This window comes from Suillus fuscotomentosus (genome assembly GCF_016647785.1).
Source record: "Suillus fuscotomentosus strain FC203 chromosome Unknown F5891scaffold_18, whole genome shotgun sequence".
NCBI lineage: Eukaryota > Fungi > Basidiomycota > Agaricomycetes > Boletales > Suillaceae > Suillus > Suillus fuscotomentosus.
The window spans coordinates 113859-140433 of NW_024539530.1; the positions used below are offsets into that span (position 1 = coordinate 113859).

General features: G+C 47.5%; 12 protein-coding genes across 12 annotated transcripts; 1 reads left to right on the forward strand and 11 right to left on the reverse strand.

Annotated features, from left to right (window-relative positions):
- Positions 1-48: 48 nt before the first annotated feature.
- F5891DRAFT_173481 (N-acetylglucosaminylphosphatidylinositoldeacety la se) lies at positions 49-1310 on the reverse strand. The gene is made up of 3 exons (XM_041370782.1): positions 846-1310; positions 704-794; positions 49-643 (listed from the first exon to the last, which is right to left on the reverse strand). Exons 1-3 carry the CDS (start codon positions 1172-1174, stop codon positions 248-250), a joined length of 816 nt encoding a protein of 271 aa, XP_041227679.1. The 5' UTR covers positions 1175-1310; the 3' UTR covers positions 49-247.
- Positions 1311-1771: 461 nt separating this feature from the next.
- F5891DRAFT_1277202 (uncharacterized protein) lies at positions 1772-2438 on the reverse strand. The gene is given in 2 exon segments (XM_041370257.1): positions 1772-1875; positions 1895-2438. 2 exon segments carry the CDS (start codon positions 2415-2417, stop codon positions 1814-1816), a joined length of 585 nt encoding a protein of 194 aa, XP_041227680.1. The 5' UTR covers positions 2418-2438; the 3' UTR covers positions 1772-1813.
- A 294-nt stretch (positions 2439-2732) lies between these two features.
- On the reverse strand, positions 2733-5092 carry F5891DRAFT_173536 (uncharacterized protein). Its single transcript, XM_041370783.1, has 5 exons — positions 5056-5092; positions 4826-4999; positions 3248-4765; positions 3134-3195; positions 2733-3083 (listed from the first exon to the last, which is right to left on the reverse strand). Exons 2-4 carry the CDS (start codon positions 4914-4916, stop codon positions 3152-3154), a joined length of 1653 nt encoding a protein of 550 aa, XP_041227681.1. The 5' UTR covers positions 4917-4999; positions 5056-5092; the 3' UTR covers positions 2733-3083; positions 3134-3151.
- A 2272-nt stretch (positions 5093-7364) lies between these two features.
- F5891DRAFT_1024680 (uncharacterized protein) lies at positions 7365-11697 on the reverse strand. The gene is made up of 15 exons (XM_041361340.1): positions 11549-11697; positions 11408-11491; positions 10582-10736; positions 9875-10528; positions 9768-9827; positions 9637-9709; positions 9297-9588; positions 9222-9246; positions 9030-9118; positions 8875-8981; positions 8440-8730; positions 8207-8389; positions 8055-8146; positions 7900-8005; positions 7365-7868 (listed from the first exon to the last, which is right to left on the reverse strand). Exons 2-15 carry the CDS (start codon positions 11411-11413, stop codon positions 7506-7508), a joined length of 2496 nt encoding a protein of 831 aa, XP_041227682.1. The 5' UTR covers positions 11414-11491; positions 11549-11697; the 3' UTR covers positions 7365-7505.
- Positions 11698-11802: 105 nt separating this feature from the next.
- F5891DRAFT_1217494 (uncharacterized protein) lies at positions 11803-12673 on the forward strand (the record flags this gene model as incomplete). Its single annotated transcript, XM_041369340.1, has 2 exons — positions 11803-12185; positions 12236-12673. 2 exons carry the CDS (start codon positions 11803-11805, stop codon positions 12414-12416), a joined length of 564 nt encoding a protein of 187 aa, XP_041227683.1. The 3' UTR covers positions 12417-12673.
- A 678-nt stretch (positions 12674-13351) lies between these two features.
- On the reverse strand, positions 13352-13630 carry F5891DRAFT_1024688 (uncharacterized protein). Its single transcript, XM_041361341.1, has one exon. The coding sequence runs from the start codon at positions 13611-13613 to the stop codon at positions 13395-13397; it is 219 nt and encodes a 72-aa protein (XP_041227684.1). The 5' UTR covers positions 13614-13630; the 3' UTR covers positions 13352-13394.
- On the reverse strand, positions 13631-14782 carry F5891DRAFT_1163533 (uncharacterized protein). Its single transcript, XM_041365322.1, has 3 exons — positions 14354-14782; positions 13861-14306; positions 13631-13807 (listed from the first exon to the last, which is right to left on the reverse strand). The coding sequence occupies exons 1-3, from the start codon at positions 14569-14571 to the stop codon at positions 13794-13796; spliced, it is 678 nt and encodes a 225-aa protein (XP_041227685.1). The 5' UTR covers positions 14572-14782; the 3' UTR covers positions 13631-13793.
- Positions 14783-15642: 860 nt separating this feature from the next.
- On the reverse strand, positions 15643-16842 carry F5891DRAFT_1024693 (uncharacterized protein). Its single transcript, XM_041361342.1, has 5 exons — positions 16622-16842; positions 16501-16572; positions 16431-16449; positions 16319-16375; positions 15643-16280 (listed from the first exon to the last, which is right to left on the reverse strand). The coding sequence occupies exons 1-5, from the start codon at positions 16772-16774 to the stop codon at positions 15955-15957; spliced, it is 627 nt and encodes a 208-aa protein (XP_041227686.1). The 5' UTR covers positions 16775-16842; the 3' UTR covers positions 15643-15954.
- Positions 16843-17004: 162 nt separating this feature from the next.
- Positions 17005-18247, reverse strand: F5891DRAFT_173760 (peptidase C14, caspase domain-containing protein). Its single transcript, XM_041370784.1, has 8 exons — positions 17813-18247; positions 17656-17744; positions 17537-17597; positions 17413-17475; positions 17327-17364; positions 17218-17272; positions 17128-17170; positions 17005-17070 (listed from the first exon to the last, which is right to left on the reverse strand). The coding sequence occupies exons 1-7, from the start codon at positions 17943-17945 to the stop codon at positions 17154-17156; spliced, it is 456 nt and encodes a 151-aa protein (XP_041227687.1). The 5' UTR covers positions 17946-18247; the 3' UTR covers positions 17005-17070; positions 17128-17153.
- A 668-nt stretch (positions 18248-18915) lies between these two features.
- Positions 18916-21107, reverse strand: F5891DRAFT_173800 (peptidase C14, caspase domain-containing protein). Its single transcript, XM_041370785.1, has 15 exons — positions 20980-21107; positions 20702-20933; positions 20561-20649; positions 20443-20503; positions 20323-20385; positions 20238-20275; positions 20132-20188; positions 20040-20076; positions 19783-19989; positions 19704-19730; positions 19406-19656; positions 19283-19354; positions 19212-19230; positions 19120-19160; positions 18916-19057 (listed from the first exon to the last, which is right to left on the reverse strand). Exons 2-15 carry the CDS (start codon positions 20841-20843, stop codon positions 19037-19039), a joined length of 1125 nt encoding a protein of 374 aa, XP_041227688.1. The 5' UTR covers positions 20844-20933; positions 20980-21107; the 3' UTR covers positions 18916-19036.
- Positions 21108-21691: 584 nt separating this feature from the next.
- On the reverse strand, positions 21692-23104 carry F5891DRAFT_949570 (uncharacterized protein; the record flags this gene model as incomplete). Its single annotated transcript, XM_041374885.1, has 10 exons — positions 21692-21820; positions 21873-21887; positions 21942-21991; positions 22045-22274; positions 22332-22356; positions 22412-22474; positions 22528-22589; positions 22644-22759; positions 22821-22985; positions 23036-23104. 10 exons carry the CDS (start codon positions 23102-23104, stop codon positions 21692-21694), a joined length of 924 nt encoding a protein of 307 aa, XP_041227689.1.
- Positions 23105-24366: 1262 nt separating this feature from the next.
- F5891DRAFT_173997 (caspase domain-containing protein) lies at positions 24367-26562 on the reverse strand. Its single transcript, XM_041370786.1, has 16 exons — positions 26283-26562; positions 26147-26232; positions 26038-26098; positions 25919-25981; positions 25831-25868; positions 25727-25777; positions 25635-25671; positions 25526-25582; positions 25450-25476; positions 25200-25399; positions 25071-25142; positions 25003-25021; positions 24908-24953; positions 24668-24857; positions 24592-24612; positions 24367-24533 (listed from the first exon to the last, which is right to left on the reverse strand). Exons 1-16 carry the CDS (start codon positions 26416-26418, stop codon positions 24507-24509), a joined length of 1131 nt encoding a protein of 376 aa, XP_041227690.1. The 5' UTR covers positions 26419-26562; the 3' UTR covers positions 24367-24506.
- Positions 26563-26575: the final 13 nt, after the last annotated feature.

Sequence of the window (26575 nt, forward strand, 5' to 3'; positions counted from 1 at the left end):
CAACAAGGCAAACCAAAAATCTGAAATGCAACAAACAAGAACAAATTGAGAAAGCATAGTGCGTTATGCCATGATCATGATGTCGATAACTAGTAGCAGGACTGGATAGCTTTTTCTATCCGACGTAAGTATTTTCGAACATGATATCTTCAGTATGTTTGTAGCCCAGCATGATGTATTTTGCTACTTGTCTTCTAGATTACTCTGACTTAGGACCCTGGTATGGTAGTATTAAGTAGATCTTGCCCTACGCATTCTGAGACTTGAACTCGACCCATTCGTTGACCCACATATACCTCGAAAACGACATGTACAAGTAGCGAAACCACACCATCTGCGAGTCATGCGCTAAAATGGCCTGTGCAGTTGTGAGGTAGTCCGAAATCCCTGAAATAAAGACGGGAAGTGAATCCACCGTAGGCTCAAAGGCTAAAAAAGCTCGAGAGACGATGCCAAGGCGAGCAAGAATGGCAGACGGCAGCCCCGCATATTTTGGAAGGACCGGCACTGTGACCAAACTGAAGAGACGTGGCACAGATATATGTGAGGAAGATGACAGAGATTTGATGAGGTATGATACACCCAAAGGGAGCGAAAAGTGATTGGGATGCAAAGATATGCCCTTGATATCAAAAGTCAAGATCTGCCATAAAATAACGGTTAGTAGCACACTACATCAATGAAAGTGGTTTTGGTTTCTGACAGAAGTGATGTGATGCTCGATCACGAATGGTTGAAGGACTTGAGCAATAATCTCTGCATCCCACTGCTGTGTTATGTTATCTTGCAGCTGTCTAAAGCAACTTGTCAAACTCTTATGAACTCTATGTAACGGGATGACGCACGGATGTTCAATAATCCAACGGTTATCCTTCTCAACTCCAAGGATGTCTAAGCTGCGCGCAAGCTCCCCCTTTCGTTGTTCCCCGACACCATCAGCGTTTCCGTTGGATAAGCATAAGGAGAAGATTTCAGGACTTAAACTACTTCGCCGAAGTGCCAGAATTGTTGGCGCAAAGAAAAAGCATTCATCGTCAGGATGAGCAGTTAATAGGAGGACGCGTGGAGGCGACACAGTCTGTTCTAATAGCGCATCTGTGTTAAATTCAGACGGCCTGTAAAGGATAGAAAGCAGGAGTGTCACAACTGCCAGGATGAAAGGAAAGAACATCATCCAGAGTCGGATCAGTCACGGCGACCCTCGAGTGACTTTGTATCAAGTACACATACACCAACCTTTACATCGCTCTGGGCAAGCCCTACCGAAGTCACGTGAACTCGCCTGCGCCGTGCGGTAAAATGAGGCGAATATAACACGTTTATCTTTCCTTGCCCCCTTGCACGCCCTCTTGGCTTCCGAATGCCGCACTTACAGAAAACTTACAAAGCACCAGGCCCTTTCACTCAGGCCTAACAACTCCACGTTGCCACCATGCTGTTCTCGACATGGCACAAGAGTCTTGGTTTGGCCAACTTTTGCCAACGAGTCGCATACCCACGATCAACACTTCCAACATAACCGGCGTCCTCGTAACAGCGGGCTCGGGCAACTCTGCCTACCCCCCCGCCCTCAGCGCCCCCCCTCTAGTACTCCTACCTGTAGGTTGTCACTGCGGCGAGAGCGTGTACTAGAATGCATGGTTAGACGGGAGGTCCCGAAGACAAATGGGCAAGTATTGGGTAGTAAGCCTAAACTGAATTCAATCATGCCCTTCCCGTCATCCATAATTTACGAGGCCAGTTGAACCGCCAAAAACTGGATTGAACAACGAAAAAAAAACCCTTGATTAAATGTTGGTCCGGACTCCCAGCGTTATTTGAAGAAATTATGGCGCCATAAGCCAAGTCTAAGTATAATATCAACGCGACGTGACAGGACGTGACATGAGTAACGTCTCTAAGGGACGCATCTTGTCCATTTCAAATATCCCATATATCCCACTCCCACCTCTGATATAATACCGGAGTACTTGTGCCATTTGCTTCCCCTGATTCAGGGTCACGGTGGTCTTGGGCGGATGCTGCTGGCTCACTGTCGCGCGCCTAAACGAGATGAGCGGTATGGACATCCGAGTCCCCTCTTGGGTATTTCTCTGTTCCTTGCCCACGCGCTCGCCAGCTGACTTGTATTCACGAATGACGCGGGTATCAGTCTCGTAGCCAAGGATATCATCGGAAACAGTTGTTAGTAAAGGCTTTGTTTGTGGTGCAGAGGGTAAAAGGACAAGCTTCTGTGTTGTTTCGGAAGATCGTTGAGCTTTCTGGCCGGTGGTGGCAAGCCCCGAAACAGAGGTGCGTCGAGGTGCTGGCAGCGCGCGGTGTAAATACGGCCATGCACTGGACGTGGACGGTAGCGTGCTGCCGGTGGAAGACTGGGTGCACGTAGCGGGCGGGAACCGGATATGATGGTCGTTCATGTCAATTTCTGTAAAGTGTCCATGAACTTCGATCAATACATGAGCGCTCAACTCCACACGGGATATCGTAAGACCGAGAGGACACCCGGGGTTATGATACTCAGGGCTCTTCGTTTACAAGGCGTCATGATACGATTCGAGCCTGTTCTTGCTGATACCCGTACGAGCTTCAAATCTTTCTCTTCAAGTTGCTGTATTGATCGCTTATGCGAGGCCCTCATGAGATAACTCAACCCAGTCGGATCGCATGCAGGTGGACTGGCAGGTAGACTGTAGCAAGCTCATCTGATACTTACAAAGAAGTACAATTACGCCTTATCGTTAGCAAAGAGCCAATGGCAGTGACATAGTAGCAGCCGCATGCAGTGGCTAGAGAGACGTAACTCGCGAATATTTGGTGCAGAAGTAGGGAACTTATTACTCGAACCTCTCGCGAATATGATCTCTAAAAGGTGAAGCCTTGCCAGTAGGTAAGAAACTCGGAATGTGATCGTCAGTGCTCGTCTTAATCGATTCAACAAAGTTATCTGCTTTCTCGTGCAAATAATAAGGATCTCCAGAATCGATTTTAACACACCAACCTGAGCTAGCCTGCGTGTTGATGCTGTAGCTCTATGATGTATTAAACTCAATACGTCTTCTCGCAACCCTTCCCTAATTCGAAAGCTAAACAGCAATGAGACTTCATAGTAATGCAAGAAGAAAAGACCCAATACCTCTCTCGGATATATTGCCTAGTTGTAGCGCTTTTCGGCCTTGAGATGGTAAACAAAAGCCTCTGGTGTGACAGGTGTTATACATAGTGATCCAGCAGGCCTGTAATGACTTACTTCTCTTGTGAACACGGTGAGATCCAACATCCTCGCGCCCCGTGTCGCCGCTGTCACTGTTGTCGCTTTCGTCGGTTGAATGAGAGGCGGAGGACTTGAAGTCGCGGGAGTGGGGGCTTCTCTTGTGAACGTAATGAGATCCAACATCCTCGCGCCCCGTGTCGCCGCTGTCACTGTTGTCGCTTTCGTCGGTTGAATGAGAGGCGGAGGACTTGGAGTCGCGGGAGTGGGGGCTTCTCTTGTGAACGTAATGAGATCCAACATCCTCGCGCCCCGTGTCGCCGCTGTCACTGTTGTCGCTTTCGTCGGTTGAATGAGAGGCGGAGGACTTGGAGTCGCGGGAGTGGGGGCTTCTCTTGTGAACGTAATGAGATCCAACATCCTCGCGCCCCGTGTCGCCGCTGTCACTGTTGTCACTTTCGTCGGTTGAATGAGAGGCGGAGGACTTGGAGCCGCGGGAGTGGGGGCTTCTCTTGTGAACGTAATGAGATCCAACATCCTCGCGCCCCGTGTCGCCGCTGTCACTGTTGTCACTTTCGTCAGTTGAATGAGAGGCGGAGGACTTGAAGTCGCGGGAGTGGGGGCTTCTCTCGTGAATGTAATGAGATCCAACATCCTCACGCCCCGTGTCGCCACTGTCACTGTTGTCACTTTCGTCGGTTGAATGAGAGGCGGAGGATTTAGGGTCGCGGGAGTGGGGGCTTCTCTTGTGAACGTCATGAGATCCAACGTCCTCACGCCCCGTGTCGCCACTGTCACTGTTGTCGCTTTCGTCAGTTGAATGAGAGGCGGAGGACTTGGAGTCGCGGGAGTGGGGGCTTCTCTCGTGAATGTAATGAGATCCAACATCCTCACGCCCCGTGTCGCCACTGTCACTATTGTCACTTTCGTCGGTTGAATGAGAGGCGGAGGATTTAGGGTCGCGGGAGTGGGGGCTTCTCTTGTGAACGTAATGAGATCCAACATCCTCACGCCCCGTGTCGCCACTGTCTATTGTGTCAGACCTTCTCGTGTGGGCATGGTAAGATTCAGCCTCCTCGCCCTCCTCGCGCATCCCGCGCTCCTCACTTCCTGTGTCATCATTATCAATGTCGTCGTCATCGTCGGCTTCACCGCTTGCATCAGCATCGGCGGTGGAGTCAGAATTAACGGACTTCTCATCGGAATCAGAGTCGTCGGAATCAGAATCGACAGACTTCTCGTCGGAATCAGAGTCGGAAGAGTCAGAAGCGACGGACTTATCGTCGGAATCAGAGTCGGAGGAGTCAGAATCGACGGACTTATCGTCAGAGTCGGAGGAGTCAGAGTCAGAGGAGCTGGCGGGATGAGGAAATGGGAGGGGAGACGACGCGAGAAAATTAGGTGTATCACCAAAACCAACCGAGTCAGGTGTATCAGGCGTATCGCCAAAGTCAACCGAGTCAGGTTCATCAGGTTTATCAGGTGTATCGGGCATCCCAAGCCTGGGTTTAAGATGACCGATGAGGTTGGAGGAAAGTTCCTGGCGCCTAGCCAGAGCTGCATAGCATATCAGCATCACTCTCACCAACAAGAATGGCACGAGTCCTCAGTGCTCACAAGCATGTTTTTTGACCAATTTTGGCGTCGAATGTGACGCAGCAATAGCAGCAAATGTAACGAGTGTGGTGAAAATGAGCGTGAGCTGCATGGTTGGAATTGGAGTGAGTATTCGGGTGTTATGGTCGAAGGGATCATCTAGTCAAAATCGCGAGGGCTTTTATTTGCCACGAACTAGGATGTATCGTAAGAAGCAAGATTCTTCGGATATCTTCCAACTTGGCACTTACGAGGCATCCCTTCTATGTCATACTTCGGATCCGTGTTTGACTAAGACGAACTTCAAATCCCTTCTCTTTCTATCACAATTTACCTCTACTTGGTCTTCAGGAATAACTTGACCCAATCAGATCTCATGAAGGCGGAATATATCGGCAAACATTTCTAAAAGGTGACGTTAATAGTAGTCGAAGGCATTGGATAAACGTCAAGGTTCAGACACTCTTACTGAATCATGTCTCGGGAGTGCGGTTCCATGGAACAATCACTGCGGAAACGAGAAAATGCCCAGACCCTATCTGGACGTGGATGAGTCGTGTATCCAGACACAAACTGTACCTTGTAATGTATCTGTACACAAACCAGGTTACCAGACTTGAGTAATTTGGAGGTCGCAGCTTTTTGACTTTGGATGAAAACGGACCCCACGGTTAGAGGCGACACGGTGTAAACACACCCAAACCAGACCACAGACATACGCTCTTACCACCAAACCTATGGAAAGCAGGACAGCCGTGCTCATTTTGATAGCGCAGCAGACGCTGGAGTGCGCTGATTTTATCAGCCATTAATCCGAGACGAAGAGCGCCTGTGAAGTTGATCCCATTGCTTCGTCCCTTGGGACTCAATATTAATGGTGCTATAGGGATAAGACTCGGCAAGCATGTTTTCGGCGAAACGGACGCAACGATTCAGAGCTACAGCAATGTTCTCGACAGTCTCATGCAGCAATTCCGAGACCAAGCGGCTCGCGACACCGTCGTGATCGTCCACCGTATGGGTAAGAGACGTTTTCGGGTATATTTGAGCCTCATCTGACATCCCACGACTCCTGGTGTAGCTGAGAGTCTGGACCTCGCAGGGATGGAGTACGCAACGGGCGCCGGGTTGAGTACGTCTAAATGCTGTTTGCCAAATACTCGGCGAGACCTTCTGAAGGACATTCAGAATTGGATCAGCAGCACCGAGGAGGGCGCTCCACGCGTCTTATGGCTGTCTGCACAGCAGGCAAGGGTAAATCGGCTGTTGCCCATACAATAGCCAACTGGTATATCGAAAACGGTGGTCTTGGCTCATTCTTCTACTTCGATCGCACTCGGCAAGCGGATCGCCGTCAGGACAAAATACTTACGACCATCGCAAGGGATTTGGCGGACTGCAACCCTATCGTGCGACGAGCCTTGGCGCAAGCAGTTCGTGATCACGACGGACTCAAGCGCACTCTAGATATTATAAAACAATGGCAGGAACTCGTCGTCGGATCGACAGACATGGCCTCAAAAGTCATCGCCGCACCCGTGCTGATAGTCATTGATGCGTTAGACGAGAGCGGCGAAGCTAACTCTCGGGAACAAATCCTTCGTCTGCTCGCTGGCAAACTGGACACTTCCACCTCGCAACCATGCAAACTCCCAGCGAACTTCCGCATTCTGCTCACTTCCCGTCCACTGGAAGTCATTCACAACACTCTGCACGCCGCGCCACATGTTCGCCACGTTTCTTTGGGTGGTATCTCGTCTGTATCCACAGAACTCGACATACAACTTTATATCTCGCACAAGCTGGAAGACCTGCACCACGTCTTCAACGATGCGCACTTCAAGGCGCTCTCTCTGAAATCTGACGGCCTGTTTGAATGGGCTCGTCTCGCCTGTGAGTACATCAAGTGTATGAACAAAGTGGGCGTGGGCCCGGTGGGCCGCTGCAAAGCTGTGATGGCTGGAACGTCTGAAAAAGGAACGCGTCTGTTGGATAATATGTATGCACGCATCTTGGAAGAAATCGTGCCGGAGGACGAGCGCAAGGAAGCTATCCCGGTGTTTTTTTCAGTGATGAATGTCTTGACGGCATATATAATTCTATCGTGCCCTTTGCATTCCCCTTGCTTGGCTTCCAAATGTCGCACTTACAGAAAACTTACAAAAGCCCCAGGCCCTTTACCCAAGCCTAACAACACCACGTTGTCACCATGCTGTTCTCGATATGGCACAAGAGTCTTGGTTTGGCCAACTTTTGCCAACGAGTCGCAAACCCACGATCAACACCTCCAACATAACTCATCATAACCGGCGTCCTCGTGACAACGGGCTCGGGTAATTCTGCCTACCTTTACCCTCAGCGCCCCCTCTAGTACTCCTGCCTGTAGGTTGTCACTGCGGCGAGAGCGTGTACTAGGATGCCATGGTCAGACGGGAGGTCCAGAAGACAGTGGGCAAGTATTGGGTAGTAAGTGTAAACTGAATTCATTCATGCCCTTCCCGTCATCCATAATTTACGAGGCCAGTTGAACCGCCAAAACTGGATTGAACAACGAAAAAAAAAACATTGATTAAGTGTTGGTCCGGACTCCCAGCGTTATTCGAAGAAATTATGGCGCCATAAGCCAAGTCTAAGTATAATATCAACGCGACGTGACATGAGTAACGTGAAAAGTATCTCTAAGGGACGCATCTTGTCCATTTCAAATATATCCCATATATCCCACTCCCACCTCTGATACCGGAGTACGACTCGTGCCATTTGGTTCCCCTGATTCAGGTCTCTGGGTCACGGTGATCTTGGGCGGATGCTGCTGGCTCACTGTCGCGCGCCTAAACGAGATGAGCGGTACGGACATCCGAGTCCCCTCTCGGGTATGAGGTGGTGGTCCGCTGCGTGCACTGCGAACAGAGGCCACTGAAACTCGTTTATTTGCGGTAGCAAACCAGCCACGCAGACGAGAAGCAAGACTGGGACGCTTATGATCCGGGCGCTTGTTGGTCTCTTCGCTGGTCACCTTGCTGACCACTTCCGGCTGGTCTGACTCCCACCACCACGGCGCACGCTTATCGGATGCCACAGGATATACACCAGACGACGAGCCCGCAGACAGTAAATAGTACGGCACCGACGATAGACCTAGAAACTGCGTCTCCGGGTTTACACCATTCGTAGGAGAATGCCGCGATGAAGAAGAGCATGCTGGGTTCAAGCTCAGCTGGCGATCGTCTAGAAGGGATAAATAACTCACCTCCACATGAGCAATGCGTAAGGGAGACTGTAGATCATCGCCAACTTTTCCAGGCCGTGTTTTCCGTCATTCATCCGTTGCAGAAACCTTGACTGATGATGTATAAGGCACAATGAATGAATTCACAGAGTGCGCAAATGACAATTACTTACAGCTTCAGAGCCGCGATCTCTGCCAGTGAGATCCAGAGTGATGAACGTCAGACCCAGGGAAATAGAGCCGAAACTAAGAACCAGCGACATGTAACTAGCTATTTGCGTCGGTGAACGCCCGGCACCTGAGTCAACTGATTGGATTGCCAGAAAACCAACATTGGCACCGAGGAGCACCGTACCCTAGAAAAATCCTCTTCAAAATGATACTGTGAGAGCAAAATTTGACTCACAAGAAGGTTTAGGTTCTGGAGTTGCCCATTCAGTTTCGTGATGAATATCTTCCACTCTGAGGTACTTGCGAGATCGTCTACAAAGCTGGTGTGCAGGGACCTTACGTGAGCAACGGGGGCCATGCATAGGAGTGGAGCAAATATAGTCATGTAAATCGATGGCTTATAACTCCAGCCGCGCACTGTCTGGTCGACACTTAACCGAGCACATGGCTGACCATGGAAGTTCAGGTACTGGTTGCGACCTGAGGAAAATATTGAGCGTCCTGTGATAATAGCTTGGTTGAGAGGCTCACAGAAGGTGTGCATGAGTCGCCCTGTTCGTCTGATCAACGGCATTATCAAAGATGGGTATGCCGCCCTTACCTATGATGACCACTACATGCACTCTGTCGCCAGATGAGTTCACTGGGGATCCAAATTACCACAACGAACAAGAAGAATAGGCGTGGCATTACCCTTTATCCACTTCACAATTTCAAAGTACTGCTTGAGTTCATCGGCGCTTAACGCTGCTGCAGACCGTGTGGTTGTGAGGTGATCTGAGGGTGTATTCAGATGATGAGCTATGTCTGTGGCCAAATACTAACCGCAAGTGGCATGGAGCATGAGTTCCTTTAGCTCGTCCAATATATCGTGCGCAACTGGGCAAAGGTTGGGAAACAATTCCCAGTGCTTCCTGTGGAATGGTGTTCGTTAAGTTTTGAAAATCAAGACTAATGAAGGTTGTCAGCAAGAACCATGAGATAACATCTGTGACGTACTTTGGTAGTGACACACACCAGTATTGAGCTTGAACTGCCAGTCCTACAAAATTTCCATACTATAACATCAAAATATTCGCCCACAAAATGCACTTACGTTTGTGAGATAAAGCAGTAACCCCCGACATTCCCCTAGCATATCCTCTGCATCATATTCATCTAGCCAGAAGAGACATCTCTCTGGAGGGTTGACGAAGTAGTAGCAGCATATGATATCCGCACAACCTGCTTTCTTCGGCTCAAGCACTAGTTCTACATCGTCGTAGTCAACGTCAATCTTTTTGGTGTCAATGGCGATGCGAAGTTCTCCGTGAAGATAATTTGAGAAGTAGGTGATGTCGTGCAATACCTCCTGTGAACAGACATCTGACTCTGTATATGTTCTCTGGGGTCGATTTGTAGCTATAACATAGCGGGAAAAATCATCACTCACTGTCTGTGCATGCAGGAAGTAGCGGGCACCTTCCGGGTGTACATGCGCCGTCCAGCCTTCGGGAAGGTTTCCGCTGAAACCACGACGAGAATATTAGTCGTAATTGGCAATACAAAATTGTGAACTTTTACTCGTGACTGGGGTATTCGACTTGGTAGGCCTTGATCTTGTAGTCAGATATTGAAGGATCGCTAACTCAATTTCAGTATCCGCGTGTGATATTCGTAAGAATGCGTACATCATAGCAAATTCTCGGGAATGTCGATCAAAACGCTTGACTCCATTCGCTGACATTGGAGCAAAACGTGGTCCAGTAGTGTCCCTCGAATGCGCATGGCCTGAAGATGAAGCGCGCGGAGCAAAAGGAACCTGTGAGCCATCAGCATCCGACGCCACAGCCGCGGCGAGGGTAGCGGAAGACGGGCCACACATATTCGATGAGCTTTCGTAAAGGCTCGGAGTGGGGGAGCGAGGGCGTGGGGCTTGTCCATCATGTTTTCGATATGAATTTCGACCAAGAGACACATTTGACTGGGCGCTGCCTGGTCGGCTTATGGGTTCACGGTCTGGAGAGTTTGGCACTGCCAATGTATGCCGACGGGGGCTCAGATAAGACCGTGTGGTGAGTGATGGGCCCTCCGAGCTACCACCGAAGGTAGCTGCACGAGAAAGTGTAGGTCGGTGAACGAAATCATCTGGTGAGATAGGCGTCCGCTGGCTTGGTGAAATCTGGGAAAGGTCTGGGTAGCCACTCAGAAAACTCTTATTAAACCTGGTGTTCACAGAAATAGGAGGACGAGTTGTGGCCGTAGTAGAAGTGGGAGTAGGTGGTGTGCGGTCGGGGAAGGACTCCCTCATTTCTGGCGGACCCGGCACCGTCAAACGTTCAGGACTGGACATGACTTCATGAGATGTATGTTGCCTAGTTGGGCGACGGGGTATTACAATACGCGTAGGTGGGTCATAGGGAGTGTCTGATGGGGAACATGGTTCACTTGGTCTGCTATCTGGACTCGAGCTCGGCGGCAGTTGACTAGCACAAATGTATTCGCCAACTGGCTGTAGAGAGCGAACTTCGTATGTCGTTGCCAATGCCTTTTCTTCATCTTGAACCCGTGATGAGTGACGAAAGTGTCGAGTAAGGTTAATGAGGAGCTCGATTACGCGGCTCAGAAATCGGTGAACGTGTGTAAAGGATGAACATTGTTGGAAATAGCGTTGTATACGCATAATGACAAGAGAAAGCGTTTGGTGCGGCTCAGCACGTAACATCTGTTAGTAGATAGAGGAAAGCAAAAGGCCTAGTGCGTACATGAGGAAAACCCAGGGATACGTAGGTAATGCTACGAACTCCGCGCTATATCATTTCAGAAAGGCGCATGTTTTCCACGAGGTAATTCAACAAGCGGATGTTAGCCAACAATCACGAGCGCACCCCTAGAAAGGGGGGGAGGGACTCTGTGACAGCGAAGCAAGTGTGAGTGCGGAAATTGATCGTCATGAGAAGTCAAAATGAGAGTACTATCACTCTGTTCTGATTCAAGAGGTAAAGGTAGGGTTATCTACCGTACCCTGAAAGTTGAATGTCAGGAGTGGGAGGCTAAAACCGCAACCTGTCCCCACGTCTCAATCGCCGGGCGGGGCCTGTGATAGGGTTCCAAAGGCAGTTTATGTGGGCACACGTGCAAACAATGCGCAAGACTTCGACTTCCTCGAAACGTCGGAAAGGGCGTGGATCGATGGCTCGCAGCACTCATCGAAAACCAAGTACTGCCATCGCTTCAGTGGAATTGCCTAATGCAATCCGATCACGGACGCATGTAGTCAATAAGGATCTAGAGTCAATTGCCTGCGCCTTGATAATGGTGCGAGGTAAGTCCGATCAACTACAACCAACGCTAAGAAACCACACCGGTTGGTTGCCAGCCGCTACGCTCTGTTTTTCCATAATCTGATCCAACATCACCTTTGGAGCAGGAAAGGATTGCCCCAACGAAGTGCATATCATGATGCTGTATGCAAGTTTACAGTATGGATGAAAGTTCGAGTGCAAGTTTGATGCCAATATTGGTCTTTCGAAATCGGAAAATGCCGCATTCACTTACATAAAACTTGTCCCTTCGCTCCTGAACCCAGTGAGGCCACAGTACCAATCCGCAACCCGCCATGGCCAACAAGGATTTCAGATACCCGTCACCTGCCGACTCGCACAACTACGTGTATGATTTTCCAGACCATATTCGCCGTAAACACGGCGAACTGAATGAGGGCCTTGAAGCTGGTCATCGGATACGTCTTCCTATACCAGATATCCGGTTCGAACAGACATACCTTAGCCGCGTGCAGACGTGCCTTCATGTGGAAGAAATAGCGGGAAGAGGAGGCGGTGTCGACCCTCCATCATCCACTGACGACTCATTCACCGTTGCTACACATGTCATACCAGTCATCACTTCATCACAACAAATCACACGCGTTGACTGGGGAAAACTAGCTTGGATCACGGTTCGTGATCAGGTAATTATGCCGCTGTTGCAAGGGATGCTTTGGTGTGTTATATTTACTGTAATAAACCGGGACTTGATGGTCTCTATTGTAGGGGCATCGTTGGAACATACTACCGCCCCTTTGTTGGCGTTATGAAGGACAGTCTTCGTAGTAAACCCGCTTCATCCCTCCCAGTGGAAGGCGAAGGCGTGGGATTGTTAAGGAGCTGGGCAAAGAAGTTGGGTCTCGGCCAACTTACAATTGGACCTGTTAGCACGACATCAAGGTTGTAGTCTTCATGCATCTGGCGAATCATGATCATGACCGGTTGACCTTCCATCAATCATCAATGTTTGCATACTGTCCGAATCATACAATATGCTACCTACAGAAGGAAAGATGCATATGACCACGAAAGGACTCGATCTGATGCAGACAAAAGGTTTTCATACTGACAGTATATTTCCTTACAGAATCACTCCAGACCTAGTAGTCCGTCGGTGTCCAGTACTTCGAGTACCCGTCTTATAGGATGGTGTTAGAGCGTAGCTTAATGAAGACCTCATTCATGGGGTCTTGTTACACGTCAACATCAATTGATCCGATCACCTTCTAGGTCGAGGGAACCACGAAACACGTCCGCGGACAGGTTTGTAATGCCAGATCGATATCAAAGTTTTTAGAGTACACGACACCACCTTCACGATACTGTACAGCCAGCAAGGCACGACGAGTAGGACGTGATCCGTCCTTCCAACAATGAAAGTGATGATTTCGGTTCACAATTGCATATCATGTGCATCGGTCACAAGGACAACACATCTGTTCCTTCTGCACCGGAACAAACCACCAATTCCCCTTGAAGTCAGTTATCTCTTTCATTCTAAGAAGAGGGCTGGTTCAGGACTGGGGCAGAAGTCCTGGGACCAGGATTGACGTCGATCAACCATCAACGGATCATTGCGAATCACAGAAGTCAAGCTAGTATAATTGAGCGTATCTGCGACGGGTACGCGGCATCGTAATCAACCTTAAATGACCGCAAAGGCTTTACAAGCACCATGAGTTCGATGCCTGTATTGGATATTCGCGGGCTTCCTGCTGCGCCCTATATTCATTCCAGGGAAAACTATTAACCCTGATAATGTTGCGCTCATCCGTGGCTTGCTCGTGGCTCCCTTAGTACTGTGTCAAGAAAGAAGAAGGTTGTAATGCCATGCGTCCTTGACGCGTAGTGAGCATGTATGAGTGTCACAAATATAAACAAGGCATCACATACCAATTTGCTCACGATGTAAACAATTGAAGCAAGATGAAAATGCACTATTGTGAGCTGCTCTCAGCGATCGCCTGACACGAACTGGGAGGTCTGTTGGACGGCACCGCTTCAAACGGAGGCAATTTGGAAGCAAGCGAAGAACCGACAGAGCCACCATCGCAAGTGAAAAGTTTACATAAAAGGAGGCCGAGGTTCTCAAACGAGGCAGCATTCTCGGAAGATTGCACCACGACATATATCTTCCAAAAACCCGATTGGACCATCTACCTCCGTTCACCTTGCGGTTTTATTTTGACGGCTTTTGAGATGACGCTAAAGGGAATATTGCATTAAATGGCAGTACGACCGGGGTTCTATCGACGGTAGAATGAAGGTTGTGTTCTAAGATGTTTCATGAGAAGAACCCTGGAATCTTGTCAGTTGTCGTGGATTGCTACGGTTTCTCAGGAAGTACTCACAATATTGAGCAGTGTATTTGACCGTGATATTTCCTGCTTCGCACTGTGCGGGTGGCTGACCTCCGTCGGTATCCACCCTGAAAACCAAGCTAGCTAATTCTCCCTCGACAGCTTCTACCATTAAGTCATCGATATCGCTCGAGTTCGCGCTAGGCAGATCGCCAACTTTAGCACCAATGACATAGGCATTAGGGTCTCCAGCTGTCGCCCCCGATGATGTGAAGTCCCACTTTGGAGACAAACCGGATCCCACAGGGTTGGGAACATAATAATGTTGTCCAAGCACGCCAGAATTGTGCGTGAGCCCCAGGATGGTGACGATTTGCTGGACTGTTACATTGGTAGTAGCATACCACACATTAGAAGCAACAGTTGAAGCGCTCTCGAAAGAAGAAGTGCCATATAAGCAAGAGCTATCGAAAATTTCTCCGTAAGCCCCAACAAGTCTGTATGGTATTAGCAATGGTGTTGAAGGAACGAGACTTGAACTCACGTGTATGTGGATAGCGTAGTATTACAAGTATAGTTTTGAGTCCCGACGCCCATACCAATATAGCTCGGTGCGTATGTAGGCGCAATGAGCTGCGTTTGATTAGCAGGCACGTTGAGTCTTGCACCGGACAGGTCACAGCCCGCGCTATGATGTTTCCTAGCGCGTGATGCATCAGCATATCCTAGGATCACAAGAGCGAGGATGTTGAATGTCAGCATTTCTGGAAATTGTGTGATGAACTAGTGAGTATAATTGTTGAATAAATGAGTGCTTGGCTCTTGGTAGCCCGAAAGCTCAAGGCCTGCTAATGGAGGAGATTCAAAGGGAGGAAAAGGTGTACGCAATTCGAAACGCTTTGAGCACCATTGATAAGTCAACAGCTGGCTACCGCAGTCGGTCCAAGCAGATAATATTATCCCCTAGAAGCGCACGGCCTATTCGTAACTGCCCGCTTATTTCGTGAATCACATAAATATTACGAATAGTCACAAACAGTCACATTTGCCGAATTCACAGTCCGCTCGGCAGACGTCAACCGTCATCAACATCAAGTCATTAAGATCATCAGATGGTATTGAATTATAAGCTATCAGTATGTATTGACAATTATGTATAACAATAAATCCCAATGATCGATGCTGAGTATATAATAGTGCTGAGGGAATGTGGAAATGAGGATGTGGTGCAGTAATGTTGAGGCCAGTGTAAGATGGATGCGTGAGATGTAAGTGATAAGAAATGGAAGGGGCAGATTCAGAGATTCTGTGGGCGGCTCGCCCTGTTTCATTTGTTCCCAACTTGAACGCCTTGGCTGATTAGCGCAATCCGGATTCGCCGCAAGATGCTCCTTGATGTGTGTAGTCAGTTCAATGACTGTACAATCTGGGAGTGAAAGAGCGACAGCGATAGTGACGAGGTCGTCATGTGTTTCTGCAAGAGTTTGCCCTGCAACCTATTCTATAGAATGAAACTAGTAGCGCAGGGACTCTAAAACATGTTCCCTTACATCATGATTGTGTGCCTGTGCAGCCCGTGAAATAATCTTGCGTGCGCCATTTACAAGCATCGGGGAGTATCCTTAACTCATGTTCGGGGTTAGTAGACGCCGTCAGCTTGCCTCGTTGACGTTTCATAGCGTGTCGACGAAACCAAACTCGCGAATTGCATAGGCTACAGCCTGACAGCCCACAATCAAATTCAATGTCCGACGTCGGCATGGGCGGCAGGTGACATCTATCCGTGACTTTTCGCTGCTGTCACGCCGAAAATACGATCTCCACCATTTCTCAACCGAATTGCTTCGTTTCACTTGGAATATGATAGTAGAATACATAGGAATGTCTCAGTAAAATAGCTAAGTAATTGGTGCAAAATTGAGTGCTGTAGAAAAAAGTCACGAAAGAGCGGGCGGTCATGATAGACCGTAGCCTACTAGTACGGTTCCGCCTGAGAAATTGACCTAATCAATGATGGCATAAGGATATCAACGGTAGGGAATGCAAATACAACATAAGTTGGTAACCATGCAGAAGCAAATCAAGAGATCAGAAATTCTCAGAAGATGGTATCAACAACTTGATCCATATCCTGCATACCAGTGGTTAGTTAATAGGTACGAAGTAAGATATTTTAGGGAAGAACCAACCAATGGGTAATGGCTGGCGTACTGTTATTGGGCTAGTCAGACACGACAACAACAAAAGTAACAAAAAAGCTACCCCTGGATTCTGCCATTTGGCTCTCGCTTTTGAGGTGCAGCGAGCTTTCTGACAACTCATGTACTCATCCAAGTCGTGGATGACTACCTCTGTGTGGCGTCGGAGGATTGGCATTGTCTTCTCTCGCATCCTATCGTCGACATCGGTAGCGCGACGGTCGGCAATCCTGAGCTGCAGCTGCCGTTTCTCGTTCAATTTATCCACACGATCTCTTGTGTATTTGTCAGGAAGAATCAGGTAAAAAAACGGAAGCCTAACTTGATGTGTGTTAGCAAGGTGAACAGTGATGGTTTGGGATCTTGTGCTGTGTTCCGATGTATGTGTTCATGTTTGAATATGATATTTCGAATCATACTTACATACGCATTCAATAAAAAACTGCGAGGAGCATGTTAGGAAAACCGATCGAAAATGATGTGGAACTCGCACCTTAGTCACAGTGCCACGAGTCTCATCGTCATCGTACGCATATTCATTATCACGACACGCAGACAATGAGACCTAGTGACGTTGCTGGTAAGTAGATCAACCAGGACCAAATCATACGCACTACATGAGCTGCTTTCTGCTCTTCTACTGTCATTTTCTGACAGTCACCCGTACACTTGAACCACGAGACTGGGGACAAAACCCGACGGAGAGCAGAAGGTGAGTTCTCAAAGAACATGCGAGGAAGCCAGCTGTTGGGAGATTGAGGTCGCATAAGGATGCTGTTTAACGTCAGCGAAGGATTTCCCGCACGACCACGCGATAGAGGTTGTTGGTTGTTGGCTGCTGATCGATGGACATACAAAACGAGTCAGACGTTTAGAGAAAAGAAAGTGTGAAGTGCTTACGAAGTGTCCTTGGTCTTGACACGAAATCTTGTCCCTATGTCAATATACGAGAGTCTTGCACAAAAATTTAACATACCCAGCAAGAAGCGTCCCGTTAATGACTTTCGTCGAGTTCTCACAACGTCTCCAGACAATAACTTATTGCATTTGTAGTGCTCCAGGTCTTTTGGACGCTGATTAGATCGGGTATTAGCTGGGTTGTGGGATCACTAGCACTAACCCAAAATCGTCTCAGAGTGGCAAGAGTCAAACAGTGCCTGTTCCCCAAAAGAAAATGAGTTCGTGTTGTACGGCGCCTTGAAACATTCACTTACAAAAAGTTTACTGCCTTGAGGTAAAGGGTCTACCAGTACCTTTCTTAGTTTCTGTGAACGCATGACCAGTCAAAAATCAAGAAACAACGTATGAGGGACTCGTACGTTATCAACTATGTAGTGGCCAGTGTACGCGTATATGACTGGCAAATGTGATCAGATGCGAAGAGCGAATATGCAATCAAGTATACCTTCGTCCTTTCCATCAGTTTCCGTATGGTGCTTGCAAGTTACTTGGTTTCCGTGACCGGAATCTTGTTCATTCCAACGTGTCATTCTGATTCTTTGCAAACTGATGAGACATCTTTCACTTACAATAGAAGAAAAACTGGTCATTTGGGGTTGCATTTGCAACCATCTTGGTGATTTGCTTAAGCTGCCGAACAGCAATTCAGTCAGTCACTTTGGCGAGCTTTCGTCATCAAGTGCCTTACTATGTTGTTCCGTGATGGCCAGAGATGTTCTGGGTGCTCCGCATCATGCTTCATCAAGACAACATTCGCTTCGGGGTAATCGAACTTATCTGTAAACAGCGTAATGAAGATCCAGATTAAGAAGAATGATCCGGGCCCAGGAGATTATACAACTCACCGATAAGGAGGCATTTGAGCGATTCGGCGTCCTCGTGTGCATGTTGCAAAGGCTTAAGGAAGCTTTTTTTATTCACAGATCGGACTGCAATGAGGAGGGCCTTCTTATTTCCATCATTGGTAGAGTTTGCCATATATGCAGCAGATAGAGGATGAACCTGAGGTTTCCAAAAGGCAAGTGATATGTTTGAAAGTGATATGAGGTGACCGTAACGGGATAGACGATCGGCAGTTGCGGTCTATGGAAATGTAAGTTGATCGACTGTTGAGTGTTCCGACCAAGTTTTCTATAACTTGCTTGACTCCAACCGATAATTGAAAACGAGGTGATGGAGCGATGGGGTCGAAGAGTGATAAGAGGTCGAAGAGGAATAAAAGAATTCCTGTGACATAGCATTCAAAAATAATACCCACGAGTGAGGTGATCAGAGTCAGGTGCTCAGGCTGTTCGTTCGTAGAAAAGTTCTAAGAAATTCACAGCTTTACACAGGCTTACTACACGGAGCAGCATTGACTCCAAGTCAGATCGGGAGGCGGTGGACAATCTTCTTTCAGAACATCGATTTTGCGAATGCCAAGAGGAGGTAAACGTTATAGTAGATGAGCTTCAGCGTACCCGATCTAGCAGAGCAGAACGTTACTGAACCGTTCAACTCATCGCGTCGACAGGCGCGTTGAACGTGACTTCCCGGCACTTTCCGGACAACCAAGACTTTGGCACGAAGTCTGTGGCCTACAACACGGGAACACGTCCGCAACATAAAGCGTGCCCACTCATCGATCTCGTAATCTTTAACGACAGTGTGAAACCAGCCCCGGGTTATGAATATCATGCTTATCGATGGAAAATAGATGACTGATAAAGCAGATAAGTAAATAAACTGTAAAACGTTCAACTTGAATCGGGCTCTCCGGAGGTACGGTGCTGACCTTAGCCTTTCTTGAAGGCTAACGCTTAGATGGAAACCTTCTTGTCCCAGTCCTTTTGATGGTTGAGTGGTAGATCTCAGGTGCAAGAAAACAACACATACGAATGGGCAATTACTTGTAATCTGGAGGCTGATTGGTTATTACCTCATTTCATCAACCAAGTCCTGCACTTACTCGAGGTTCTTGAGTTAAGCCTTTCCGGTCGATTGAACTTTCTGATGTGACCTCGAATTGTTTCCTTCGAACCGGAAACCGGCCAAAAGTCTTTCTCCACATCACTGCTAACCTCGTTTGCTCAAGGTCGGCAACTTGAGACCTGGGAGAAAATAAATTAAGAGATGTCGAAACAACAGAATAGCCGTAGAAAACCAACTTAACGTCGTCAAGTAAGCCCCGGTAAGAAATACTGGAGTTCTTCCCTGCGAAAAAAGGTTTTCAGGGATCATCATGTACACGTATCTCAAACTTACTGAGAGAAGAAATAAAAAACTGTTACGTATTCATGAGGATGTAGCAAATGCGGCACAAGCTTGTTCTTCACCTTTGTGAAAGTCGCACCTGTCATATTATCGTCATGTGCCTCTTCGCTGTCTCTACAAGCTGACAGGCACACCTATAGTGGAAGTTTTAGCTGCGTGAATGCTGAAAATATGTATTAACTTACAACACGACCTTGATTCTCTTCTTCTGCAGTCATGACACAAGTACCTTTGCATTTGCAATTTGGGTACATTGAGATGGGTGACATCGCGGTCCGATGTGGGGACGTGAGCCAGCGAGACTGAGAAACAAAGTCAGTATTGACTGAGACTGGTGGTCTTGAAGGTGCAGTCTGCACAAGTCCATTGACTTCATTAGCACAAGGTGGTGTGCTCGAGAGAAAGACCTTCAGTATTCTCGCAGCGTGATTGTGAACTAGAGTCTGCGTCAGATGACACAAAGCACGGTAACATTGAACTTACGATGTAACACGACACGATTTATAAGCCCTATCAAAGCAATGTCGAAAACGGGAGGCTGCAAGGTAGAGAAGATACATACCAATAGCGGACTGCGAAGACATAACCAGGACTTTGTTGCTCAGCCGCGGTATGCTTACCGGGAGGGAAATATGATATTTTTTCGACAACCATGACCATTTCTCAACAAGGGGTGCTCGACTTGCATCCATGTCGCTTTGCTGGCTGGAGGTCGCAACGGGTTTAACAGGGGACGGTGATGCAAAGCAACAGTTAGAATGCTTGAGGTCTACGTGGATTGTTAGTCGGTAGAAATGGCAGGGAGAGTGGAGTAATCACCGAGGATAGTTCCGGAATGACAGCAATCGAACACAGCCTATGAAAGACCAATATTAAATACTTGACTCTGACGAACATACAGAAGTACTCACGAACAATTGACAACCCTTCGCTTTCAACACTGGTTCCACCAGATGCTGCTTCAGGACCTAACATAATATTCAGTGTCACGGTTGGCTATATGATCCTTGAACTTACGTTGTCGATGATCTTGCCACCCTTATATTCATAGATAGCTGGAGAAACGTTAGTTGGGCAAAATCATTGGGAAGATGGACATCACCTTGATCTTGACCATTATCTTCACTATCATGGTGGCAAATAGTCTGTCCGCCATGACCCGAGTCTGACGAGATAGGATGAAGGGTGAGTCTAACTGACATAGCTATGAGCGAAAACAAACAGTAGAATGCCAGCCTGTCGTGCTCTCCAACATCTTCAACGAGCCATTCGATCCTCTTGAGCTAGGTACGAAGTAAGGATGAATAAGAAGTATCAAAGCCGATTCAGTTCAAGCTCACAATATTAACTTCAGAAGGCCATAATGATTTGTGCAATTCGCGGTTGTCCACCAGCATCACAATATCATCTTCAGCGTAGCCATACTGATCTGTAAGAGCGTTACTGATTGTGGGGGTCCACACATAATGAAAAGAACGAACCCATAAGAAGCTCTTTGAACTCTTGTACATCATAGTGTGTGTGGCGGAGCCAATGATCGATCCCCATTACATGCCTCACCGCGATGAGGAGTGCCTTCTTTCTGCCTTTGCGGGATACGCCTTGGCTCAAAGACTCAGACATAGAGCTGGCTCAGCTGGGCGATATAAAAAAGTGACCGATGACAAGTAGGAGGAGATCAGACCGATACTGTGTGGTAGGTATCGGAAGTATCTGTGATTATAAGAGATTAGAGATATCTGACAGTCACAGCACCCACGAATGAGTCGGCCGCCATTTTCCCAAGCAAGGCACATGATTGAGCAGTGTTGAGCTCACAATTACTAGAGCACAGCCATCGCTCGCTATGAAGTGTAACGTCAGACCGGTCGCGCTATGATAGTGGCCGGCTCTGATGGAACGTCAAATTTCAAACTTCTAAAAAGCAATTACGGAATCATCTAGATCTGGCTTGCCAAGGTTTGACTGAAAGCCGGGTTCAAATATACAAAGATGATGTATGAGAAGGATTTATGCAACTCTGATTGTTATCATGGCGCAGTATTTACTAGTACTGCAACTACAAGCAACTCGAAATCAGAAAGACGGACTGCAGTACTGGAAGTTCATACCTGATTGCTGTACTTGTGACCCGATGCTGTACATACAGCAAAAGAATGACATATGACAGTCCCATACGAAAGAACATGGTCTGAACTTGGGTACTGTGGATAGCCATGTGCGTTTCATCAGGGACACATGTACGTGGGTTTTGGTGATTTGAATATACTTCGCATAATCAAAGGTTTGCAGTCAAGACATCGCACTCATCGGCGGCGACCTCGTATGTCCATACCCCATAAACTTACCCTTACCGATGATCATGTCCGTTTGGGCGTCATTTGACTGTGTGGGTGCAAGTAAACGTATGCGCTACTGCATGATCAATCATAAATTGACAAGCAAACAACGGTCTTTGTTCGAGATAAGATTCAAGCATATCTGCCTTTAATTTCCTGAATAAATCCCTCCATAGTATGGAACTTTACTCCTAAATTGATTAATTGTGGATCAGGGATAGCGGTATCCGGGTATAGTCCAAATTCGGACTGAAAAGCATACTAACAAAATATCATCAGCGTCAAAATTTCAATCATACCGAACAATACCGACCATGTCGTCCATTTCCTGCGCAACATGTGAGCACATGGACTACATTAGAGAAAGAAAATATTTGCAGACCTGCATTCCCGTGGTCTGTGATGATACAAAAGACACCGGTTTCCCCAGCGCTGACGGTAGCAGGAAGATTAGATCAACAAATTCCTGCGTTCTGATCACATACCCTGCTGAAGGATCGATGCAAATTGAGTGTAGTTCAACTTTGCACTGACGGCATAGAACGTGCGGGAGAGAACCTCTGATTCAGGATCTTTGTAGTGCTTGAGAAGCGCTAATGCGCACTGGCCAAGGTCCCGCTCGACCCACGTAAAATACTGAGGAGATTGAGCGTCATATCTGGCCACGGTTACTTCCAGGCGATCGGAATCCGGCACGGGCGCAAGAATATTGTACCTGCCACAAAATTTGCATCAGCTATGCGTAGGAAAGCTTTAATCCACGATGTCTTACTTCCAGAGATTCTCCGAGAACCAGCCTTAAATGACGGGTGTCAACTACTCGAAAGACGCCGAAAATGAAAAACTGCTTACCGGTGTATAAGATAGAATGGGGTACGCCGGATTCTCGTAGATAGTCATCCACGTTGGCTTTGTCTGACAATTTGATAATTAACCCGTGTGACTTCGCTGAACAAATTAAGACCTACTGTCGAAGTGGTAAACATTTGCATACTTCCCGTTAGATACCCTTGTACAGTGCGGAAGAGAACTGCGGAAGGTACGCATTGAGGCCAAAATCACAAGAGGGAACAGCCAGATTCACCTCCAAATGAAGTACTTGACATCCGTCGCTTTAGCAGCGTCAATGAGATTCTTGCCAAGTAGCATTTCGCTGTTGTGACCTTGAGCGACGTTCTTGGGATCATAATAGTCGGTGACCTGTTAAAACAGGTAACGATAAGTCAGGTCCTCGGAGGGGAATGGAGCAAGCGTGACATACTCCATAGACGGCCTCAACACCGGACAGGGCTTGCTTCAATGAGTCGATGTCCCATAAATCGGCTTGTGCAACCTCGGCACCAAGGCTCTTTAGTTTCAATGCTTTCTCTGAACTGCAGTTTCGGGTGATTGCACGCGGTACGAATGTACCGTCTGCTAGTAGGGCCTGTACCACGGATGAGCCTGATGATTGTGGTTAGCCAGACACTTGAGCACGAACGTCATCAGCATGCCTTGAGTTCCGGTAGCTCCAAACACCGCAACTATGCGAGGTGATGTTGACATTGCAGGTATGAATGAGTGAAGTAGAGAATGGGGGATGTTCATTCCATTCTGCACCTCAACGCCTTAAGTAGCCATCCTCAGATTGTTTGTGTCGGTTGCGATACTCTGTCATATGGAGTACGATCATTTCTTGTCCGATAATCGGGGCGCAAGTAAAGTCTAGGAGCTCTACTCCGATCTGCTTTATCCAATGACGAGTATACCGACTGTCAGGCATAGTAAGCGGCAGCCGCCAAAATCACCTGCTGATGGGGATAGGCTCATCTTGGGCCCGATAAATGGAATCAGTACGGGACTTTGCAAGACCCAGTAACCGATCAGTGCAAAATCGGCAACATTTGGACGATTGCTCACATCTCTTATGCAAGAATAACATTTGTTTCGCGGGCCGGTTACTCCACACTACTACAAGTAATCCGACTCGGAGTCCGAGCCTACTGCTGCGGCGAAGTTCCAAGGGACCTGAATGGCCTCGTAGGTGCAAAATGCACAAATAAGTAGCTAGGCGGCCGTCGATGTGCGCTGGCATAATGCATGCGATACCTGCAATTGTCATGTAAAGCCTACTATAAAGTAAGTCCGTAAGACGCTGAGACCAATAAACTCACGCTGTATGTGGCAAAGCTGGCGTCTCCTCTCCTGCATGTCGCCAGATGGACACCACCCGCTAGTCATTTCTTTGTAGACGATCTTGGATGAGATCGATGGTTACTACCAGAGGCTGATTGATCTTTGTAGATGAAGTTACCGCGGACTCGCGCGAAAGACGCGTCAACGTATTTCAATAAACGATGAACGTTATAAAATTGGCTGACTGCACTACTGATACGTGATTTGAAATTTCTGTTCTCCGCTCGGATGATGCGTGCCGGCAGCGCTAGCATTGCGGCTTTTCGTCCACTCTCACCTCGCACATGGAGTAGCTGCGCCTCAACCACACACCTCTAATATGCTTATTCATGCTGATGAACTTATTCCGCTTGCTGCTCGCCATTTTTCATCACTAGGTTTTGCTACCCATGTTCACGGCTTTACATCCACTATATCAATCCCAGAGGCAGTTGCTACAACTCGGTTACTCAATGTGACGGCTGGGGGTTCGTCGCTGCATCATGACCCATAATACTCGAAACAAGAGTTGTGGCGGCAATGGCAGTTATGAATCCGAACATGCAAGTTGTTAAGTAGAATATAAAAGGACAGGTTCTGGTATGTATAACTATTAATGTAGGGTAGCATCGTCTTGTCGTGGAAATGATAAGTTGTGAACAGTGGTATTTGCTCGAAGCCAGGACGTGAGAAGGGAAAGACCTCTGGAGGTCCTCCCGAACAAGTTAATACTAAATTAATTATAAGGTAAATGTCATCAGTAGTAGCGTTGCCAGACAGTACGTCTTGTGCTTCATAATTCAACGATTTGCGACATATCCTGGATCAGATGAACATGAGCATGATACTAAGTACACAAGCCACGTTAATATACTCACCAGGCGGTAGTGACTCGAATACTGCACAAAAAACAGGATAAGTATGGCGAACAGGATGAAGAAACAACGAACCCACCGAAGGCTGCTGAGAGCTCAAAGTGGAAGTGTCATTTCCGTCATCGCTGTGGTTATGGGGATCGCATTTGCGCCAATCCTCGATTAAGACTTCATTTTCCGATAGTCTCTGTAGATGATGCGGGTGGTAAGTTGTCGTTGTCTCGCCTGCCGCCTGTATACGTCTGCGAGTAATGTCATAGACCTTTTCCCTGAGAGATGCTCATCAGCGCAACGCAGAAGACAGAAAAGTGCCACCCACCGTATGTGGGAGAGTAGCTCGCGATAAGAAGGTCTGGGATTACGTTCTAAAGAGGATGAGTTTTATGGTTCTCTTTCTCTGAACATGCTTCTCACCGAGGTACTCGATGAAGAACTAAGCGAACATCAGTCAGGCTGAAAATGCTTAGAAGATTGTGCCCTACCTTTGTCACAGTTTCACCCGTAACGTTGTCGTCATATGCCAATTGATCATCCTTGCATGCAGATAAAGAAACCTTCGGGGACATCGACTTTAGATTATATCAGAATACACCAGTAAGAGAAAAACGCACGACACAGGCCATGGCTTGGTTCTCGGGGGGCGTCATAGGGCAATTGAATGAACATGGAGGTACGTATGAGTCAGGAGAAGACACTCTGCAGATGTCCATGCCATCAGTTCCTGATGATACATTTCTTGATTGAGAGTCGTCCTTTGACGAGAAACGGCCTTCCCAACTATCCATCGAGATGCTGGAGCTGAGCCTCTTTCCTGTGGGGCGAACATTAATGTGATGACAAACAAAGTAACAAAATACCCACCGAGAGTCTTGGTTTTCCTCGCCAGACCTGAAATCATCAGTATCGACTCGGTGACGCAATAAAATATAGCTCTCACCTGACAGGACTTTGAGAGGCCTCCGCCATAATCCGTTGCAGTTGGAATGCTCCAAATCTTTGAAGCTTGCATTAGTACAAAAATGAACGCGGACTTTAAACCTACGCACCCAGCACTGTGTGAGAGTGGCAACAATCCCATAGCGCCTGTTTACCAGACAACATCATTAGTAGGACTTAGAGATCCAATAGGAACACGCACGAAAAGCTTGGCGCCTTGAGGCAATGGATCAACGAGATGTTCTTTCAATATCTTGGAGTCGTTAAGCATCACGAACCAGACGATGATCATGACATGGAGCTTACATTATCAATGATGCGCTTTCCCGTGTAGGTAAGGATGGCTTTATGGAATATTTTAACAAAGCTTAAAGCAAAGAGGCTGGAACGCTACCTTCATCTTTGTTGTCGGATTCAGAGTTGTGTTTACAAGTCACTTGATCGCCGTGACCGGTGTCTGATGGATTACCAATCATTAGCGCTCGAAAATATAATGCATAAGAGCTTGCTTACAATAGAAAAACATCCGGTCGTATTGAGATGTATGTTTGACCATAACGTCAATCTCACGCAGCTGTGCTTTACGATTAGCCATGGAAAATACGTAATTCAGGATGCTCACCATGTTTTTTTTACTGGGAAATAACTTTGGCGAAACACTGTTATGATGCATCATAGTGACAATGTTTTCCGGGCGGTAGCCACGAACTGCAGCAACAAATTAATTCACGATGTTTTCCATGATAAAGCATACATACACTTCACAAGGAAGTCTTTCATTTTTATCACATCTATGTGCGCTTGAGGGAGATTGGGGAAACCGGATACTCTTTCCACAGCAATAAGGAGTGCCCTTTGTATTCCTTCAGGCTTGGCAGGAACGTCACCCGGCATTGAGACTGATTACTGATGAACGAGGCTGAAGACTGATAGGCTTGGGCTCAAGATGCTGAGTCAAATATACCGGCTGCTGGACAGTATATGCTGTCGAGCACAATAATTTAAGGTCCTAGAACTGGGTAACTCGGTCGAGTCAGAGATTCAGGGGGAA